The 22,121-nt window shown below is 45.4% G+C and overlaps 1 protein-coding gene across 3 annotated transcripts in view; it reads left to right on the top strand.

Moving 5' to 3' along the window:
• MCPH1 (microcephalin 1) overlaps positions 1 to 22,121 on the top strand; it is a 321,427-nt gene that overhangs the window by 111,059 nt on the left and 188,247 nt on the right. For all 3 annotated transcript variants that reach the window (XM_075598207.1, XM_075598208.1, XM_075598209.1), the window contains exon 11: positions 824 to 986. In XM_075598207.1, coding sequence (XP_075454322.1) covers positions 824 to 986 — 163 coding nt within the window. The remainder of the gene's footprint in view (positions 1 to 823; positions 987 to 22,121) is intronic.

Here is a 22,121-nt window from a genome sequence, read left to right as displayed (position 1 = left end):
TACCAAAATCAATGTGATACAAAACACTTATGAGCTTCAGAAGAGGTGGAAACCTCAGAGACTTGCTTGTGAAGACAGCCTATATACCAGTACAATGTAAAACTCGACAAACCGGGATGTTATCGATGTCCGAACTACACCACCGGCAACCATATGCTTATGAGTGCCTCCTTTGCACATCCACACCGGGGCTCACCAGTTTCCATTAAACACAAGCAAAGTTGTCATTTATATCAAATACTCCTGTGGACTAATGACAATAACACTGAGTTTGAATCAGGGGATCCTGGTTCAATTCCTGATGTCCTTGTGACCTTGGACAAGTCACTTTATCTCCCTGTGCCTCAGGCACCAAAAACATAGATTATAAGCTCAACTGGGCAAGGACAGTGTCTGTAACAATCCTATGTGCTCGGTACTGCGCATTATACTGTAATTGTGAAGTGTTTTGAGTCCCATTGGGAGAAAAGCACTATATTAAATAAAGTTATTACACTGATATATACATTTGTCAGTGTTTTTTCACTGTTACTGTTATTCACATCTATGATACAACTTGTCTTGTGCTGCATACATGTTTAGTGGCTAGGCTCACCTGTCTAGTTGTCCACAAGTACAGTATAATATTTTTTATTTGGCTTATCCTGGCTTGATGCTTTTTTCTATTTGAGTGCTGGGGACACATTGTGTTTTGTTGATGATGTTTTAGAATAAAACCCATTGCACTTTATTTAATGTCTGTGAGTGCCTGTCTTATATAGTATTTTTTTTGTGTGTATATATTTATTTCCCCCCCCCCCCCCCCCTTTTTTTTTTTGTTTAGGCAACAGAATGCTGTAATTCAAGTAGTCAAAAAGTATAGAGGATTCTTGTTTTCAGACGACGTATGTGAAACTACCACCCATGTAATTGCTGGAAGTCCACGACGTACTTTAAATATAGTCCTAGGAATTGCTAGAGGCTGCTGGATCATTTCTTATGACTGGGTAAGTGATATTATGTTCTTCTTTAATTAATAGTATTGGGTAAATCTGTGTATGTATATGGAGTATGGAAGACCCTAAATTCATAATGATAAAGATTGGTACCACCCTACAAATACGGAAAATCCCTTCAAGCACACATAGCAAATCTCCAAACATATGGACATTTTCTACCCACATAACATACATATCAGAGCGATCACTAAAGTGATTCTTCTGACATTCCAGCAAGCAACTATCCAAGTATAGGTGATGGCATGCAGACTACTGGTTGGGCACACATGGGTTGCATAATTTTCACTGGTACACATTTTTCTACCTTTTCAAATGCTTGTTAGAGGTTGCTTCCTTTGACGAGCTGGATGGAGATCTACATGTTGAAACGGTCAATGATGTTACAGAATACAAAACAAAGTATGCTAAGAGTCATGCTATACCATGCACATCGTTAGGGCACTGTAAAAGTTAAACCAGTGTTTTTTAACAGGTTCCGAGGAAGTCTTGGGTTCCGTGGGCAACCCTAGTCGGTTCACCGCAATTTTTAGGTAATTTGAAAATGGAACCAAATACAGAAAAATTTACAATGAATCTGATCTCAGGCATGCTATTAGAGAGGGTTGGGGTTCCTTACAATTAATCTGATCTCATATGCAGGTCTGACGAGACTGGGGGAGGTGGGGGGGACAGAATGTACAGGTGTCTCGGGACCGAAGGCTGCTGGGGGCCCAGCGGCGCTGCAAGTTGGGCTCGACCTCTGACCTGGGCCGGTCGTGGCCAGGCCCTGGCTCTTCATCAGATGCCTGCAGGCCTCTCCCCCACTATGTCCTGAGCTTCCACCTCTGGTGCACGAAAGCCCTCTCGGACGTCAGTGTGCCAGAAGTAAGCTGGCTTCCAGTGCGCGCCAGCATGAGGGAGGCTCGGCACGCGCTGATGGCGGAAGCACATGGGACACAGTGAAGGAGAGGCTTGCAGGCAGCTGACAGAGAGCCCGGCAGCGATCGGCAGCCGGGCCTAGCCAGAGGTCGGGCCCAACTTGCAGCGCCGGCTGGCCCTCTGCAGCCTCCGGACCCAGCCTGAGACCATCCCCAAGGTAAGTCTCCCTCTATATCTATAATATATATATCATAAATTTGTGCTGATCTTGTCGCATTGATTATGACAAATAGGTAATTGTAGTTGGGCAAACAATTGTTAGGAAACCTGGGAAGTCCAATGTTTAGCAGCAGAATATAGTTAGTGGTTGCTTATACCATCAATGCACAAACATTAGTGACTACAGTAAATGAAGCTAGGATTTTCAGTACAATGCAAATATTTGTGTTATGCAAAGTTATTTTATTTATAAAACAGTTTACTAGGAAAATATCGAATAGGTTCAGCACTTTTAAATGTTTTGACAGGCAGAGCGATTTCAAGTCTCTGCCTTTAACGTGGCTATCTACTGTATTTACTCAGCAAAATGATAAAACGGCTCTTGCTGCTTGTGAGGCTAAAGATGTCTGTCCTGCCTGCCTCTTGTCATTCGTTCATCTGTCCAGATAAAATGCACAACTGAAAGAATAATATGACTTTGTCTATCATCACACCCTTGTGCACATAACATTGAGACTATTACCATCATCACCTGCATATTAATCATAATAAAGACACCACTGAGCAAAATAAAGATTAAGCCTAGTGCGGTCTTAAGCAATTTTAAAGGCAGTTTTGATGATGGTGAAATACAGGAAACCACAGAGTACTATTCCAGTGTGAAAAAACTATGACATAAAGAAGAATTATTCGCTGCCTTTTTTTTAACTTTTTTTTTTGTTTTAATATATACAGCATTTGATTACTTTTAATGAAAATGAATTATGTAAGCTGCCGATCCGTTCTCCTGTGATCGATCAGTGAATATCCTGCTCTTGGGGCTAACCAAATGGCTGCCGCTAAATCAATCCTTTTGTTGGTGAAATGCAGCAGCTAAAATATATCCTTATATTCCTACGGGTCTATTGTTACAGCTTTCACATTGGATACAGTTGCCTGCTGGAAACACTGCCACGTTTTAATATTTGTTTTAATTTGTTGCAAATGCTATTCCACTGCTGGGGAGAGGGCAGGGCTCAAAAAGAGGTGTGCGAGAGCCTGCTATAGGCCACTATTTCTATGCAGTTATCCACTGCATCTTCACCGCTGCTGTTTTATTATTTAATATCTCATTATTTCAAACCCTGAAAAAAACTCCTCCTTGGAGTAATGCTACTTAAGGTATCTTTTCTCAACGCCCTTGTCACAATATTTCTCTCATTAGTTGGTTGTCATTTATAGTACCTGGGGTGTTTAGGATGTTGCAAGTCTTCCCTGTGTCCTTTTACCTCCTGGCGGGTAGCGCTGCTGGGGGAAGTATATGCGGCTGCAGCGGGAGCCAATCCGGGGTGGCAGGCGATCGGCGGTGGCTGAGTTAGGAGAGAGAGGGAGCTCCGTTGCGCCGTAGGCTCCGCTGCACACCCGGCTAGGGGAGGCCGACATGACGGACAGGCGCGCATACGCAGAGTGTAGAGGGCTGTGGTATCCCCGGGAAGACAGTGGATACATTTGGCGTGCTTATCACCTCGCAGTCAGTCGGAAGAGGGACCTCAGAGGAGCAGGTAGTGTCTAGAGAGCAGTGCTTCCATGGACTAGGCCAGATCTTCCCCAGATCCTCCCCCCCGCTAGGCCCTAACTCACAGTAGGTTGTGGCTGCTTCAGTGAAAGCCCCATGTCAGAGACCTTTCCCCAGTAGCTGCATATAGTCAGGTACAGCACTGGTGAGATGCCATGAGGTGACTGTGGCCTGTGGTCTGGGACCAGACCATCTCCATGTTAAAGACTGTAGTGGTGATATTATCCACCCCGGAATTCACCCCACGCGGAGGCTGACGCCATCGCAGACGACAACGTTGGATCAGACGGATCCTCTTTGTTCTTCTGCATCACCCTGGTGCTGGAGCCACGGGCAGGTACCCAACTAGGTGCACCAACACTTCACGGGATAGCGCTATCTCCAACACTTTGGGTGGGACTTGACCAGGGTATTGGTGCCTGGCACTCAATGCACTTTTGGGACACTCACTGGTGGTATCAGGTTGGGCCCTATACAACTGTGTGGTACAGGGTACGGGGTCTGCGTTCAGTAAAGGTTGTTGTTATATACCTGTCTGTGTGTGTATCATTATTATTGTTTCTGTAAGGGGCCTATCCCACCATGTTTGGAACCCTTACAGGTGGAGGCACTGCATCAAGATGAACCAGAATCACCCCAGGCTCCAAGTGGCAGAGGCTCAGGCCTCCTGGTTGCCAACAGGTAATAGCAGCATTGGTAGTTCCTTCCCGGGTACGGGGGTAGAAGGCTACAAGTAAAAAATAATCTGAATCAATTGCAGAATGCTGAAAGCACTGCAATACCTGAACAAGTCATCACATGGCTTGAAGACTTTTACATTCTGAGCAGTGGTTTTTGGCTGATAATTCAGTCACCCAACATGAGCTTCTCCAGACCAGTAGCAACAAATTAATTGTGCTCCTCACTGGAAGAGCTGATCCCTTGTGATCTCAAACAAAGCTGAACAAACAAAGAGAAATTCAGAACCTCTTGGAATACAAGAAGTTAGAAATCTAAGCACTTTTTTTTTCTTTTTTTAGATTATCAAGTTGATACAGTTTACATATTCATATAAACTAGTAGTCAAAATTTTCTTTCCTCGTGTACTGACTTGATGACTAGCAGTATTTTTTTAGATTACTATTTGAATATATAAACATGGCAATCATTCACTTTCCTCTTTTATTTAAGATATGTAAACTTAGACATTTGAATACCACATTTTAGGGTATTTTCTGCTTCACATTCTGACATTTGAGATGTAAGGCTTCCTATTTTGGATGGTGTTGCAGGGTACATGCAACTACACACGTGGGTTTCTTGACAAGGCTGTTTTATTTAGCCTTAAAAGATATACAGTACACAAAACAAAAATAGCTTTCTATCAGCAAAAACGAAAATGGCTTTTTCTTCAGCAAACCAAACAAAACAGTTTATCTTTAGCAGACAGTTTATATATAAGGCAGCTACCCTTTTTCTATGCAGGGGACAGACAGTTCACAATACAACTACTTTGCTACTCAGACCTTGTTTTCAGGAATCTCTTTACTTCTTACTCCTCTCTCATCAACAGGCAGGCTCCATGTGTCTACAGCCTGGGTTTTAACACACCTTGATTAGGCAGCTGGGATCCAACTAATTGTCCTGAGGTTCCCAGCTGAAGTTAACCTAGTCAGTGCTGCACTGAAGACTAGACATAGGTTTTCCAGGCATATAACTGGTGGCTTTTATTTACCCTGTCACATTCCTCCCCTGTTAGTGTGTGGCTGGGGCTACGCACGGCTGAAGCCCGACCATCCACCCCTTCTCTAGAAAAGAAGTCAGCATTTGCGTTCTCCTTTCCCGGCTTATGCTGAATCTCAAATGAGAAGGGTTGGAGGGCCATATACCACCTAGTCAATCTAGCATTGGAATCCTTCATGCTATTTAACCACTTCAGTGGAGCATGATCCGTCAACAAAGTAAAATGGACTCCTGCCAGGTAATGCCTCAAAGCCTCGATTGCCCACTTTACTGTGAGGAACTCTTTCTCAATCACTGAGTAGTTTTTTTCCCTTGGGAACAAGTTCCTACTCAGGAAAAGGATAGGATGTTCAACTCCCTCAAACTGTTGTGACAACACTGCCCCTAGCCCTATCTCTGATGCATCTGTTTGCACTATAAAAGGGCTGTTGAAGTCTGGGCTTCTAAGGATGGGACCCTCTGATAGACACCTTTTAATGTCCTCAAAGGCTCTCTGACAATCCCTTGACCACACCACTTGTGTAGGGGCACACTTTTTTGTGAGGTCCGTTAAAGGGGCTGCCACTTCCGAATAGTTGGGGATGAACCGCCGGTAGTACCCTGCGTTTTTGTTTGGGGGGTCGGAACTTCTTTCAGGGCAGCTACCTTGTCGGCTAGTGGCCTTACTTTTCCACCTCCCACTGCATACCCTAAATATTTGGTTTCCGCTTTACCCAAGGCACATTTCTTAGGGTTGGCTGTGAGCCTTGCCTCTCTTAGAGATTTGAGGACCGCTTTCAGCCTATTTAGATGGGCCCGCCAGTGTTTACTGTAAAAGACAATGTCATCTAGGTAGGCTGCGGCATAAGTCCTATGGGGCCTCAGTACCTTATCCATGAGTCTCTGAAATGTGGCTGGGGCTCCATGTAGTCCAAATGGCATTGTCACAAACTGGTATAAACCCATGGGAGTGGCAAAGGCTGTTTTGCATTTGTACTTTTCCTCTAAGGGTATTTGCCAGTATCCTTTTGTCAAGTCCAACGTGGATATATATTCCGCGTTACCAAGGGCGTCAATTAATTCGTCCACCCTTGGCATCGGATATGCGTCAAACTTGGATACCGCATTGACCTTTCGGAGGTCCACACAAAATCTTACCTTCCCATCGGGTTTAGGGACCATAATTAGTGGACTACACCACTCACTGCATGATTCCTCAATCAATCCTAAGTGTAACATTTCTTGTACCTCCTTCTCTACCAGAGCCCTACGACTTTCAGGCAACCTATAAGGACGGGAACGTACTTTTACCCCAGGTGCTGTCTCGATTGCATGGGAAATTAAGTTAGTTTGTCCTGGTAAGTCAGAAAAAACATCCTGGAATTGTGTAATTATTGCTAACAATTCCCCTTTTTGTTCAGAGGACAACTGTTTACCCATTGGGATTTTATCGTCACTCACGATGTTCTCCCGTGGAGGCTGAGGACCCAAGTCCGTTTCCTCCTCCACCGGGTGGATGAATAGAGACCGCTGCATCTTCCAGGGTTTCAGCAAGTTCACATGGTAAATTTGTTTACCCTTCCTGGACCCTGGTTGAGCGATCTCGTAATCCACATCACCCGTACGGCGGAGTACTTTGAATGGGCCCTGCCATTTGGCCAGGAGTTTACACTCGCAACTGGGTAACAATAACATCACCTGGTCTCCTGGGTGAAATACTCTCATGCGAGCATTCTGATTGTAATGTCTCTCCTGACTGTCCTGGGCCGATCTAAGATTCTCCCTGGCAAAATGGCCGACCACATCTAGGCGCTTCCTAAGGTCTAGTACATATTGCAGGGTATTCTTAGAAGGGGACCGCTGTTCCTCCCAGGACTCCTTTAGGAGGTCTAGGATACCCCGGGGTTGGCGGCCATAGAGCAGTTCAAATGGAGAGAGCCCGTGGAGGCCTGGAGAACTTCCCGCACTGCAAACAGCAGAAAAGGGAGAAGTTCATCCCAGGCTCTCTTCTCTGAATCTACAAATTTCCTCAGCATCCCTTTTAGAGTTCGGTTAAATCTTTCCACCAATCCGTCAGTTTGTGGATGGTAGACCGATGTCCGAACAGACTTGACCTCTAGTAACTTTAAGACATCCTGCATCAGTTTAGCCTTGAAATTTGTACCTTGGTCTGTCAACATAACCTGGGGAAGTCCAACCCATGAGAACAGTTCCAACAACTTGTTGGCTACTTGCTTTGCCATTGCTGTTCTCAGGGGGAACGCTTCAGGATACCTTGTTGCATAGTCCACTATTACAAGGATAAACCTGTGTCCTTTCGCAGAAGGTTCTAGAGGTCCTACCAAGTCTACCCCAATCCTCTCAAAGGGAACTGACACCAAGGGTAGAGGAACCAAAGGGGCTGGTTTTTGTCCTTTTGGACTAGTTAGCTGGCACTCCGGACATGCTGCACATAGCTTAGCAATATCACTATGCATCCCAGGCCAATAGAATCGGGATGAAATACGGTCCAATGTTTTATCCCTGCCCAGGTGACCACCCCAAGGGACAGTATGGGCTAGAGTGAACACAGATTTAACAAACGCCTTGGGAACCAATATCTGTCTTGTGACCTCCCCTGTTTGTGTCTGCCTATTCAACCTATATAGGATATCCTTTGATAGCTCAAAATGGGGGAATACTATCACCCCTGTGCATCTAAAATCTGTTCATCAATTTTCACCACCTTGTCATACTGTCTAGCAAGGACTGGGTCTTCCCTTTGCTTCTGGCGAATGTCAGGGAGGTACAGGTCTGGTAAATCTCCAGGGCCCATAGCCCCCTCCCTTTGGCCATCCTCAACCATCACTTGTGACCTCTGACTACTAGAATGGTCACCTTGAGACCCAGATTTCTGCAACCAGTCCTGTTTGTCCAAGCGTCTTTGCTTCCGAGTCTTTTGAACCTGGTGTCTACTGGGAAAAAGGTCTGCCGAGAAGGGGAACAGTTTGCCAGGGTTCTCCTGAGCCCTGGAAGGAGGCTCCTCGTGAAAGACTGGGGCCATTAGGTCTGAAAAGAAAGTCCAGTCCCGACCGAGCACAATGGGGGCAGGGAGCCAAGGAGCGACTCCTACTTCGAGGTAAGCCTCCTGACCTTTTACCTGTAGCCGAATTTTGGCCGTCGGATAGCGTTTTACATCGCCGTGTATACATTCTATGATCCATGGGGAGTCAAAAGAACACACGTTGGGCGGTAACAGTTCCTGGAGGACCAGAGTTTTCCCAGAGCCCGAATCTACAAGGGCCTGGACGTTTTTTCCCCCAATCAGGGCTGGAAGTAGCCAGGGCTTGTAATTTTAATCAGTAAAAGCCGAGGCGACGGTTCTGCTGAATGAACAATCCATCAGTGGACAGTCCACATACCGGTGGCCTTGTTCTCCGCAGGCGGAACATGGAGAGGGTTCCCTCGCAGGAGGGGGCTGTGGATAGCGCTCCGCTGGACCGGTTACTGGAGACCAGGCATCTGGTGGGTCCTGTGGGCGACATCCTCGGAAGTTCCTCTCACTTTGCGACGAGCCGACATCCGGAAGGAGATGAGGGTCTCTGCGGGGACCAGCATTTGGACTCCGTCCTTGCTGGAACGACTGCTCCTTCCGTTGGACTTGGCGGTTCCGTGACGGGCCATAGGTTCCCCATTGATCCGACCTCCCTCTTTGGGCGTCCGCAAGTGCCGGTGGAGTCGGGTCCAGGACACTCGCCTGCTGCTCAGCCCCAATGAAGTTCTCCACGAGTCGGACCGCCAAAAAGCTAGGGTTTCAGCAGCGTGGCGTTTTACCCACGAGCGTGCGGAAGGGGGTATTATTTGTAGAAATTTTTCCAAAACCACCTGCTCAAGAATTGCCTCCTTAGTGCACTCCTCGGGTTGTATCCAGCGCGTTCATAAGTCCAATAATCGCTGAGCGAGGACCCGGAGTCTCATCTTAGCGGTGTACTTCATGTTCCGGAACTGCTGCCGGTAGGTCTCTGGGGTCAGACCTAAGCGATCCAGTATGGCGGCTTTTACTTGTCGGTAGTCCATTGCCTGATCTGCTGGGAGACCCTGATATGAGGCCTGGGCTTCTCCTATGAGGAGCGGGGCCAAAGCAGTTGCCCAGCGATCTGTAGCCCAGCCCTGAGCTTCAGCAACTCTTTCAAAAGTCAGTAAAAAAGCCTCTGGATCCTCGTTCGGAGCCATTTTCCTCAGGAGTATCGGGGGTCTGCTTGCTAGTTCTGCACTGGCAGACCCTTGGAATTGGGTCAACAGCTTGGCAATCCGCTCATCTTGTGCTGCTTGTAGTCTTTCATCTCTCTCCGCTTGCAGCCGGGCCTGCTCCTGCTTTAACTGTCCCTGCTGTCTGGTTTGCTCGCACAGAAACTCTTTCAACATTTCTTCCATTCTTGTGTGTGTGTGTGTGTGTGGCCCTTTAACTGCAGGAGCCTTTTGAAAAAAACCTTCCCAATTCTTGACACCATATGTTGCAGGGTACATGCAACTACACACGTGGGTTTCTTAACAAGGCTGTTTTATTTAGCCTTAAAAGATATACAGCACACAAAACAAAAATAGCTTTCCATCAGCAAAAACGAAAATGGCCTTTTCTTCAGCAAACCAAACAAAACAGTTTCTCTTTAGCAGACAGTTTATATATAAGGCAGCTACCCTTTTTCTATGCAGGGGACAGACAGTTCAAAATACAACTACTTTGCTACTCAGACCTTGTTTTCAGGAATCTCTTTACATCTTACTCCTCTCTCATCAACAGGCAGGCTCCATGTGTCTACAGCCTGGGTTTTAACACACCTTGATTAGGCAGCTGGGATCCAACTAATTGTCCTGAGGTTCCCAGCTGAAGTTAACCTAGTCAGTGCTGCACTGCAGACTAGACATAGGTTTTCCAGGCATATAACTGGTGGCTTTTATTTACCCTGTCACAGATGGTTAATGTGGTAGCATGTCTCGCTGCTTGGAGGGCAAACATGAGAAAGGCACCTCATGCATCCACACCTAGGAAGTGCTATGTTTAGCAGCAGAATATATGGTTAGTGGTTTCTTATACCATAAATGCAAAAACATTAAAAACTGCAATAGGGGAAGCTACTTAGGATTTTCAGTGCAATGCAGATATTTGTATTATGCTAAATATTTTTTCTTGCTATGAGTTACTGCATTTCGTCTTTTAGATATCCATCTATTTTGCCACTGTTGTGTTTGATTATTTGATTAGCTACAATATATTTCTAAAATGTGTTTTATTATTATTATTTTAAGATCCCTAGAAAATTGAAGCCCACCTTTTTCCTGATTTTGTGGCAGCTAAATCATAGTTGTGCACACTGCTGAGATGATCGCAGTAATGCCCCTTGTAACACAGACGAGATGGCTCACACCTCTTGTCCTATGAAAGTTGAGGCTGTGGTAAAGTTCTGATGCTACAAATCCACTAAAACAAGTTTCACATTTGCACATGACAAAACAGATCATAGTTTTGGCGATTCCTTACTGGACAAATAGAGGGCAACACAAAGTATCAGAAACTTTTTTTTATCTGCCAGGGAGTGTTTAACATTAAGTACAATGTAGTGTTTTCCAGATTATTCAGATATTCATATTCCCTTAATTCTATGTCCCTTATCTTATATACCTAAAAATACGCATTTCTGTTACTTTGTATTTTTTTCCCCTATAAAGTTACTATATTTCTATAAAGTACATACAATATAGCATATTAGATCATTTAGTAAGTAAATGTGATATTAAAACAATATCAAATCTAATATTTGCTATGAATGTTTGCTCAATGCTGATGTGAAAATAGAATGACCAGATACACTTTGTGATGACATCACATGAATGATAGAAGGAAATTAATATCGAACTAGTTCTGAGTCCTAAAGGCTCTAGTGGCTTTGTTAGAGAATCCTGTAATGCCAGAAGCATATTATCCTCCTTTTAGAATGTATGATCGTAGTGTTGACATTGACTAGATTGGTTCTGAATCAATGCTTTGAGGTTGTTTGGACTGCTAGTAATAGCTCATGAGTGACTTGGGGGTGGAGGAAAAAGGATTTGCTAGATAAGTTTTGTTTACACGATATTGCAAAGGTAACAAGGACATCAAGATTGCCGAATAGGATATTTTGGTCTCAGCCATTTCGCCACAACCAATGGTCGCTGGCGCTCCACCGCGATTCACCCCGCCGCCGGTTCGCTGCTGGAATCCCCGCCGCTGGCTGCTTCTAAGGTAAGTTTTATTACCGTTTAGGGTAGGGGTTTCATTTAAGGGGTTTTAGGGTAAGGTACTTACCCTCGTGGCGAAGTGGCCGAGCGGCAGCAGCAGAAGCTTACATCGGCTGGGTGAGTCGCATCGAAATGCCGGCGGTCATTTAGTTGCGGCGAGACAGCTGTGACCAAATGTCCTAGACCTTCAAGATTTGGTCCCACACCTACTGTGTCGAGTTTACTTTCTAATTATTGCCTTAAATTAGCATAAATATGCCTATGTTTTCCAGTTTGTCTTAAATATCACACGTTCTGTAAATTCATTAGCTTTCCTTTTTTCGCGCATATTTATATATTAAAACTGTTTTGGTTCCATATTTTCAGACCTGTTAAAGTTACAATACTACAACTTCAAATACATTTGGAAATACCATAGCGCAGTGGTTCCCAATTTTTTTCGGTTCAAGGCTCCCCAAGGCGATCAGGATTTTTCCGTGGCGCCCAAAGTAAAAACACAGTTGTATATACATACCTAACAGTTGCAGTGCACAGTTGGTGTCTCTCTCAGGCACACACTCTCTCAGACACACACTCACTCTCTCAGACACACACTCTCACTCTCTCAGACACACTCTGTCTCAGACACACTCTCACATACTCTCTCCCTCTCACACACTCTCACACACACACACTCACACACACACACACACACACACACAAACTCTCACACACACACTCTCACACTCTCTCTCTCTCAGACACTCTCTCTGACACACACTCTAACAGACTCTCACACACTCTCTCTCTCTCAGACACTCTCTCTCACTCTCTGACACACACTCTAAAAGACTCTCACACACTCTCACTCTCTCAGACACACACTCTCACAGACACTCTCTCTCACTCTGACACACACTATCACAGACTCTCACACTCTCAGACACACACTCTAACAGACTCTCACTGATATATATATATACACACACACACACAGTCACTGATACACACACAAACTGATACACACACACAGTGGAGAGCAGAGGCAGCGACGGATGTGAGTGACTGGGGGGGGGGGGAGGAAAGGCAGGAGATCCGTGCAGGCGGCTCCCTGCACACATTCACTGATATACACACACATACACAGATACACACACAAACACGAGCAGTGGAGAGCATAGGCAGCGATGGATGTGAGTGACTGGGGGGGGGGAGGAGGTAAGGCAGGAGATCCGTGCAGGCGGCTCCTTGCCTCCCCCTGCACCCACCGCCAGGACAGGCAAATGTACAAATCTCCCCCAGCACCCCCCTACCTTCTCCCATCACCCGGGTCAGAAGGGGATGGGACACAGCGCAGCCACCAGCAGACAGAGGAGCCAGGAGCGGGAAGACAGACAAACACACCGTGTGCTCTGTACAAAGCAGAAGCCCCGCCCCCGGCACACTGACCTGCAGCCAATCCCCTGCGGCCCGGCCGGCATTAAGGAGGGATGGTGGGGAGGGATAATCGGAGAGGTGGGGAGGGATAATCGGAGAGGTGGGGAGGGATAATCGGAGAGGTGGGGAGGGATGATCGCGGCGCCCCTCTAGGCAAGCCACGGCGCACCAGGGCGCCGCGGACACAGATTGGGAACCACTACCATAGTGTATTACTTATGTAGACTATTCTTTTTGCCAAGTCCTTGTCCCATTTGGCACAGCACTACAGAATTACCACCATACATTCAGATAACAGTGTTTGACAGTAGATTATTAAAGAACATTTACTGTGTATGACGCATGTTTATTGTATCTGCAATATCCACTACAATCTTCCCCAGTAATTCGTATTTAGCATTCTTATGTACTTGCCTATTTTCACTCATCTTTAGGTTCTTTTTAACCTTTTTTGTTTTTCCGGATTTTTTTCTTATTTTCTTTGGTGGTTTGTTTTGTATTGCTGAGTTTTTGTTTTTTTTGTTTGTTTTTTGCTATTCTTTTTATAAGGAGACCTGGTGGCTTCCAGGAGTACAAGTACAGAAAGTCTATTGAAGTGAGTGGTCTTACGGTCTGCACTACTCCTAACTTTGTGAATGAACTCCCTAAATGTATACACGTATATCTTTATTTATATAGCGCCCACATCTGTTCTAAGCGCTTTACAACAGAGACAATACATTACAGGGAATTAATAGTACAATAAGTGCAACAAATGAGAACAAACAATAGGAAAGGAAATCCCTGCCCCAGAGAGTTTACAATCTAAATAACTTATTTCATGTGACATTGAGTGCTGTGATTTCATATTGATTTTATTTTTGTTTGCTTATGACATTCTGTCTCATTAGATGCAACCTTTGCTCCTTGTGAGGCTTTTTGAGACTGACATGGTATTTTTTAGGATTTTTTTTGCTTCCTTTTCTTAACCTCTTTGCTGATGGACTGGCAGCAATTTGTGAACTCCTCAGAAAAACACTTGTTTGCAATTAAAACAACTTCTTAAAGTTTTGTTAATTGTGTGGGTAATTCTTACAGTGCTCTTCTAATCTGCAGAAAGAACCAGCAAGAGCTTCTATAGCAGTAGGTCTTACAGGAGAGCCAAAGTGGTCAAGCCCTGTTATCTGGGGTTTTGTTGATCATTTGTCTCCTGTCCCCCCATATTGGCGCATGACATGAGGGAATAAGCTCCACCCATCTTCATGTAGGGTACAGGCTTGTAACCTGTTTTCAGCCTTATAAGTCCCTCAAATGCCTGCTTCGGGTTAGTTGTCTGCGTCCTACGCTGCAGGAAAACTGTTTTTTTCATTTTAAAATAGCCGCGCTCACCCCACCAATGTGCCACCCTACCCCCACCCATGACCGCTCTAATTCCTCGTCGGTCATTCTGAGGTACCATCACAGCAGAAACATGCATTCCAGCTGGGTACTGGGGGATGGCTCTCCTGCCCGCACCCCTTCCACACAGTAACATACCTGATTCCCACGGCTGAAGTCAGAAGCTAAGAGCCCGCGCGCCAGAAAGCGGAGCATTTGCTGAGACAGGAAGCTCTGGCACACAAACACATAGTTGCTGCAGATTCACACTGGGTTGGAGATATAGGGAGGTTACATGTATCTCTAGTGGGTATTAGTGCTGGAATATTTATTGTCCCTCTTTATATTTGCGATTCACATAGCAGGTCATCCGAATGTCCAAGCTGACTTTATAAGCAGAAAAATTATAAACCCAGGGGAGTGTTCTCTAGATCAGGAAATTTTCAAACACATTGTTGGCAGAAGGGGTCAACCAGCAATAGACTTCATGGCAACAAGTCGCAACACCAAATGCCATCTCTCCTTTTCCAGACATGGGGAGCACCAGTCACCAGCAGTAGATGCTCTCACCAGAAAGGGGCAGTTCCCATTGGTCTGTCTTCCAACTAATTCCTCTGATTCAGAGGACATTACGGAAATCAAAAACCTAGGGCATAAATGCCACACTAATAACTCCAGAGTGAGTACGAAGATCCTGGTTCACAGAGCTAAAAGAAATGTCAGTGGACTTTTTTTGGCCACTCCTAATCTTCCCGGGCTTTCCCACGCAGGGGCCAATCAACCATCCAAACTTACAAATGTTAGAGACTGAAAGGGAGATCCTAAGAAGACAAGGTCTAGAAAGACTGTAACATCCAAAATATCTGTTATAGAATTTGGTCAATTTTCGGATCCTGGTGCGTCAACAATAACATGAACCCACAATTATTAGCATTGATTCCGAACATCTTCGATTTTCTTAAGGAGGGTTTCAATAAGGGTCTGTCACTCATCTCTTAAAGTCTAATGGCAGCACTCAGCGTTTTCTTTCAGGATCAAATTGCAAACCAAAAGTATATTCAGCAATTCTTACAGGGAACTGGAAAAATAGGAGCTAAGATCATATAGATTCTTGGGATTTAAATCTAGTGTTACAGGCACTAAACACCCTTTTGAATCTCTCCATTCAATACCAATCAGATGGTTAACATTGAAAGCTGTATTTATGATGGCAATAACATCAGCCAATAGTGTGAATGAACTAGGAGTACCATCCTATGACCCACACCTTCACCACCTTCTTTTGCATTTTCCACCATGACAAAGTTGTCTTACGAACACTACCACATTTGTATCTCAAGTCATTTAATCATATCTCATGTGAGTGCTAGAGGCCTATATCTCCAGAAATTAATCCTTTAGAAGATCCAGAAGTTTATTTCTTCATTTCAGGGCCACAAAAGGGAAAACCAGCATCCAAGAACCAAGATGGGCCATAGCCAGATGGATAAGAAACCTTATTATACAGGCTTATAAAGCATCAGGGTATACACCACCAATTTCTTTGAAGGCTTACTCTACTAGCCTTCCTGGGCTATGAAACGGCAGGCATCAGCAAATCAAATCTGCAAAGCAGCAACTTCCTCTTCCCTATATACATTCTCAAAACACTACCAGCTAAATGTCTCTGCATCAGAAGAAGCTGGTCCAAGGTAGGAAAGTCCTCCAGGCAGTGGTATCGCGATAATTTGCCCAACTCAGCAATTCTTTAGGGGGCTCTGCTTTGGGACAGTACATCATGTCATGTGTTGACATGGAGGGACAGGAGAGATAACGGAAATTTTTGTTAATTTCTTTTCTCCTCGTTTATGGCAGCACATGCCTAGTACCCACCACTATTTGTCTTTTCTTGCACTGATTCTGTAATACATTTTCTTTATCTTTTCATTATATTATCCTTCAGTTTCTTTAAGTGTATATAGTTCAGCTTGGCTAGATGTACAACCGACCTGATGTAGGTCATAGGGGTGGGGAGGGGGGCTTATAAGGCTGCGAACAGGTCAGAATTTGATGTTCTACCTTCATCTGGGCAGAGCCTATTCCCTCATGTCATGCGCTGCCATGGAGGAACCAGGAGAAAAGATTATATTGATGAGCCAAATTTTCATGTTTATGCATTTAATCTAAAAGAATATGAAGTTTAAGACCACTAGCAGTGTGTAATCATAAAGAGCATACTTTGTGTTGCCGTATATTAACTTGCAAAGAGGACCAGCGAGAGGACCTTTACTATGAAATGTTCCTTTAAAAGTAGTTTCAAAAGAATTGCAAGCTAATTGCACTCCTTCCTAACCACTATTGAACCTTAGATCGTTAATCTCCAGCGTAAAACTGTTTGCTTTTCTAATGACAGCTGAAGAATTGTTTATTTTTGTTGTGGTTGTGCGCCATATATTAACCATCTGAGGAACCGTTTCACATGCTTTTTAAAGCCTGCCATAAATCAGTGCTAGTTGGTACTAATTAATACTGATGGCAAACAAATTTGTTTTATCTTTCACTCCATAAAATATGTTCATAACATCCAAGTGTTGCCTGTTTCCAAGCAAAACTTAGTTTGCTTTCCCTTAAAACAACCAGCAAACTGAGACTTTAAAAACATAGCATAGAAGAACAAAGGCGTTATTAACTCCACATTTAAGATTGTCATCTGGGCGGAGATTTTTTTCAAATAAAATATTTAAGCTGCACTCCATGGAACATCTTTAATATATATAGGGAAGCCTCAAAAGGAAGCTGTCCGTGCAGAGAATGGATTTACTCTATCCACCTTCTGCAGTTAATGTGTGCCAACATTATTTCTTAAACCCTTCAGTGCCCTAATGATGTACGTCATAGCCATTTGCTAACTTTTATGTGGCTGTTCATGTTACATTAAACCGCACAGTACCATGTGGGAGGGGGGCAGTGGCAATAACATTCTATAACAAAGCGAGTATGTATAAATTAAGACGAGCAATGGGCAGAAAGTTACTGTCACGTATAGCACCTATGAGTACGTGACCTGCATACGTGTCGAGGGTTAATACACAGCTCGCAAGCTTTCCCACTTTTCACCTTCGCAAAGCTCCCTCAAATGGACAATATCTCCCCTAAATCCGTCCCCATATACCACCTGTCACGAACAGCACACACGTGAGCACGTTAGATATGCAATCAGGGTGAATACACATGGCTACTCTAGCCAACTCACCTACTCCATTGCAAAGGTACCTTCAATGAGTTAATATTAACCCCTTAATTGCAATCAAATCTATCCACTTCCACCACCCAAGAAATTATGCAAATACAAGATTTAAAATTAATATTTGCCAGGGTCTCAGGTCCCTGTTTATTAAAGAAAAAACTATGCACTTAACACACATCTGTTGTAGCAAAATGTGTCTGAAAATGACTCTCCAGAGCATGCAAAAGTTCATTCAGAGCCCAAAGCATTATTTATTAAATACTTTAATATTTTAAAATATATATAAAAAATATAGTGCTTAGATTATTGAAAAATGATTACAAGAAAATACAATTACTGTAAATGCAGGACAGTTTCTTAAAATAAAAAGATACAACTGAAATCCCTATACACTGTTACAATACAGAATGTCATAAGTTCTCCCCCAGAGAGGTCACTGGCGCAGAAAATGGGACTTCTCGTGTTGAAATCTGTTTTTCATAATACGTGCTAAGACTCAGGTATTCTTTTTTTTTTTTTTTTTTTTTTTTTTTTTTTCCCCCATTGAAACAACATAAGTTCACCCCTGTCGTAAATCAGATGTCAGATTGACAGTTTTACGACAGAGTGAGAAAAAAACTCCTTCCAAACTACGTTTGAATTTTGCCTCAGTATATAAGCCCACTCATATTTTCCCTCCTCTAATACTTAGACACACGTGAGTCACATCAATCGATTCAGGCAGTCATGATGGATACAATGAGACTGACCTTTTTACCCCTAAATTCGAGCGACAAATGGATATCTATCCTTTATTACCTGCTAGACCTCACGTGTCTGCACTTCGTGCATTTGTCTCCCTGTCATGAATGCAAATATCGAAATGTTATACTTTAGCACCGCTGTCAAGTCCATGATTCCATATTTCATATCTTTTGGATGGTATGGATTAGTCACACTTCCTTGCCACTCCGTAAAAACCCTTCAAGGAATGCTTTGAAATCTCTTAACCTGTGTTTGCTAGTGTCAGGAGAACCATAATTCACTTTCATCTCTGGCAAAACATATGCTCATCTCTAGATTCTTCCAGTCCTAAACTAGCCTAGGCCAAGGGGTTTAACAGAACATAAAACATTTCTTTGTATTTTTAAACCCAAATTGTACCTTTTTATTAACCCCTGAAGCACCAGGTGGATTAAAATACATAATATCTCATGATATTATCATGACCGTTACTCCAAGGAGTCTGCCTTGATCTAAAAAAATAATGTCCTACTGTAGCACTTTGGGGAATTTAAAATGCCACCAGGAAGCTCCTAGCAAGCCAATCTGTAACATTGACTATAAGGCATCTTGACAGAGGACAAAAGCACTCCTCTTAAATAAATAAATCCTCTAATTTTCACTATTACCTACCCACTCCACTACCAAAAAAAGGATTCATTTTTTTAAAGCATTAGCTGATAAGTACTGTCTATTGGAGAACACAACATGGCCAAACACATTCACCTGGCATAACACGTCCTGCAGTTTTTACTTTCTTTGGTCAAAACAGCTTGTTCAAGGTTCAGTTCCCTCCAATATGACCTCTTATGCAAGTAAGCTCGGTTGATGACTCGATTAAAACAAATTATCCAACTTTTTTTTCTTTTTCTTCCTAGCTCTTTTTACTGTAATTTTTATTTTAAAATGCCCAAAAGCCGACAGTAGAGTATTCACATGGCAACTCCACCGTTTATTCTCAATTTCCCCACTCTGTAGAGAAGAGCGATTTACCATGCAGTCTACAATGGGTCTTGTAACAAAAAAAATTATTATCTTCTCTGATAATCGGCGAGCATGGAAAAATGCTAGAGGTAAAAATTGACCTCCTACTGCATAGTATAGTGAGAGGGGAAAAAAACGGCCCGAACTACACTAGATGTGCGTGGTGTGTCTGTATACATCTGCAAGGACAATCAAACTTTGAAAACAATCATTTGCTGTCATGGAACATATTTTTCTATGGTGCCTATTTTATCACACACTTTTTGGTCTGGAAGAATGTATTTTAATTTTATTCACACGACAGACATAATTTAGAAAATACAACCTAGAAAAAGCAGTGTCACTCTTTGTAATGTCAGACCCTACAATTCTACTGTTTTGGCCGCTACGGTATTTTTTTCCCACGGTGTAACAGCCTCCAAGCTGTGTACTTGCTTATATCAGTTTTCATTGTCCCTTAAAAAATGTTATCAATACGCTGAGCTGCACGTGCTTCCTGTGTTCTCAGAATCAAAATCTTTTGTCAATGTTGATAGGCTGGGGGAGGCCATTCTCCCTTGCTTTACGGATAGCCAATGAAAAGGCGGGATTAAGGCAGTTTCTGAGCAGACGTGCTCAGTCAGCCCAGGGCCCATGCCACTTCATGCTGTGTGTGACAAAACGGAACTCACTGCCCAGGGTCACCCTCTGCTTTACTTATTCATTAGTGAGGAGCTTGAAGGCGTGAAGAGGGCTGAGCGTGTTGGGCACAGTACTGTATGTGCTAGTGCCATGCCAGGTTCATATTTCTGCAGGGGGAGGGTGATTACTCTCTACAAGGGTAAGGACTCTGACCATCTGCAGTCTCACTCAATTAGGAGGTCCTGTCGGTCATTAGGAGGTAGTGTCATTGACTGAAAAGCGCAATTTCACTTATTAGAAGCAAGTCTTGTTTTTAATAGCTTTCGTGTATACTGTACGTGAATGAGACTCATGTTCTACATATATTGCCAAACAATAACCTTCTTAAATATTATGAGAGTAAAGGGAGTGTCTCACTCCATTCGAAACCAGACAAATAAGATCTTTACTTTTAGGGTCTCATCCCATGTCCCATATCTGAACCCCAGCATCCAGCTTTGCTACTGATGCAAGAAAGTTACCTCCAAACCTCCCCTCATAACCCTCCACCCATATGTGAACCCTCAGCACCTATCTGTTCTTTTTATTGTCTGTCTTCCTTATACGACATATTTGAATCTTCTTACTATATATTTCTGAAAGTGTCCTATGTGTCCGTGTCTGTATGTGTCTCCCTGTGTCCCTCCCCGTGTCCCTAGCGGGAATCTCATTGGACCTTGGGCCAGGCCAATGAGATTGCTCCCTTGTTCCGCCCGCCCGCCCCCGCACACCTCTCATTGGCCTGAGGCGGAGTGAAGGAGACACACACACACACACACACACACACACACTGGGGGGGGGGGGTGTTACATACATTAGCGGGGCTCACAGTGTTAGCAGCACATCTCCCGCTCTCTTACCTGCCGGTCCCGGAGGCTCCGCCTCTTCCTCCGCCTCTCCCTGTTTCCCGCGCTTTCACCCCCCCCCCCCGGCGCCGCTACAGTCAGCGGGGGAGCGGAGTTAGCGCCCGGGACACAGCGGGGGAGCGGCCACAACACGCTGCCTCCCGCCTCAGATCCACTTGAGAGCTGCCGGACGGGTGAGGGAGCTGCCGGACGGGTGAGGGAGCTGGCGGACGGGTGAGGGAGCTGCCGGACGGGTGAGGGAGCGGCCGGACGGGTGAGTGAGCGGCCTTCACCTCCCCTCACCCCCCTTCACCTCCCCTCACTCACTTCCCCTCCACCACCCCCCCCCCCTGGCGCCGCTACAGTCAGCGGGAGAGTGGAGCGAGCGAGCGCGCACCCGGGACACAGCGGGGGAGCGGCCACAACACGCTGCCTCACGCCTCAGATCCACGTGGGAGCGGCCGGACGGGTGAGTGAGCGGCCGGACGGGTGAGTGAGCGGCCGGATGGGTGAGTGAGCGGCCGGACGGGTGAGTGAGCGGCTTTCACCTCCCCTCACCCCCCTTCACCTCCCCTCACCCCCCTTCACCTCCCCTCACTCCACTTCCCCTCCCCTCACTCCACTTCCCCTCCCTTCCACATCCCCTCCACCCCCCCTCCACCTCCCCCCCTTCACCTCCCCTCCACCCCCCCTTCACCTCCCCTCCACCCCCCCTTCACCTCCCCTCCACCCCCCCTTCACCTCCCCTCCACCCCCCTTCACCTCCCCTCCACCTCCCCTCCACCCCCCCTTCACCTCCCCTCACCATCCCCCACCACCCCCCCTTCACCTCCCCTCACCATCCCCCACCACCCCCCCTCACCACCCATCCTCCTCAGCTCCCCTCCGCCCCCCCTTCACCTCCCCTCCGCGGCCCCTTCACCACCCCCCCTCACCACCCCTCCGACCTCACCTCCCCTCCTTCAACGCCTTTCGTCCGCCCTCCCGCCTCTGCCTTTCGCCCACCCGCACTTCTGCCTTTCACCCGCCCACCGCTCACACCCCTGCGCCACACAGCCGCCGCACGCACTCAACAGACACCCGCCACACTCGACACACACCCGCCGCCTCTCACCCACCCCACACACTCGACACACCTGCCGCATCCTGCCCCTACGCAACAATATCACTGACCAGCTGTCACCCGCACTCGCCACACACCCGCCGCCTCACACCCTAGCAGGACCCCGACCCACAGCCAGCACTCACTACCCACGCGCCACCCGTACTGAACACCCACCCGCCAC

The sequence above is a fragment of the Ascaphus truei genome, chromosome 4 (genome assembly GCF_040206685.1).
Source record: "Ascaphus truei isolate aAscTru1 chromosome 4, aAscTru1.hap1, whole genome shotgun sequence".
Taxonomy (NCBI): Eukaryota; Metazoa; Chordata; class Amphibia; order Anura; family Ascaphidae; genus Ascaphus; species Ascaphus truei.
This window is presented reverse-complemented; position numbering and strand designations above follow the sequence as displayed.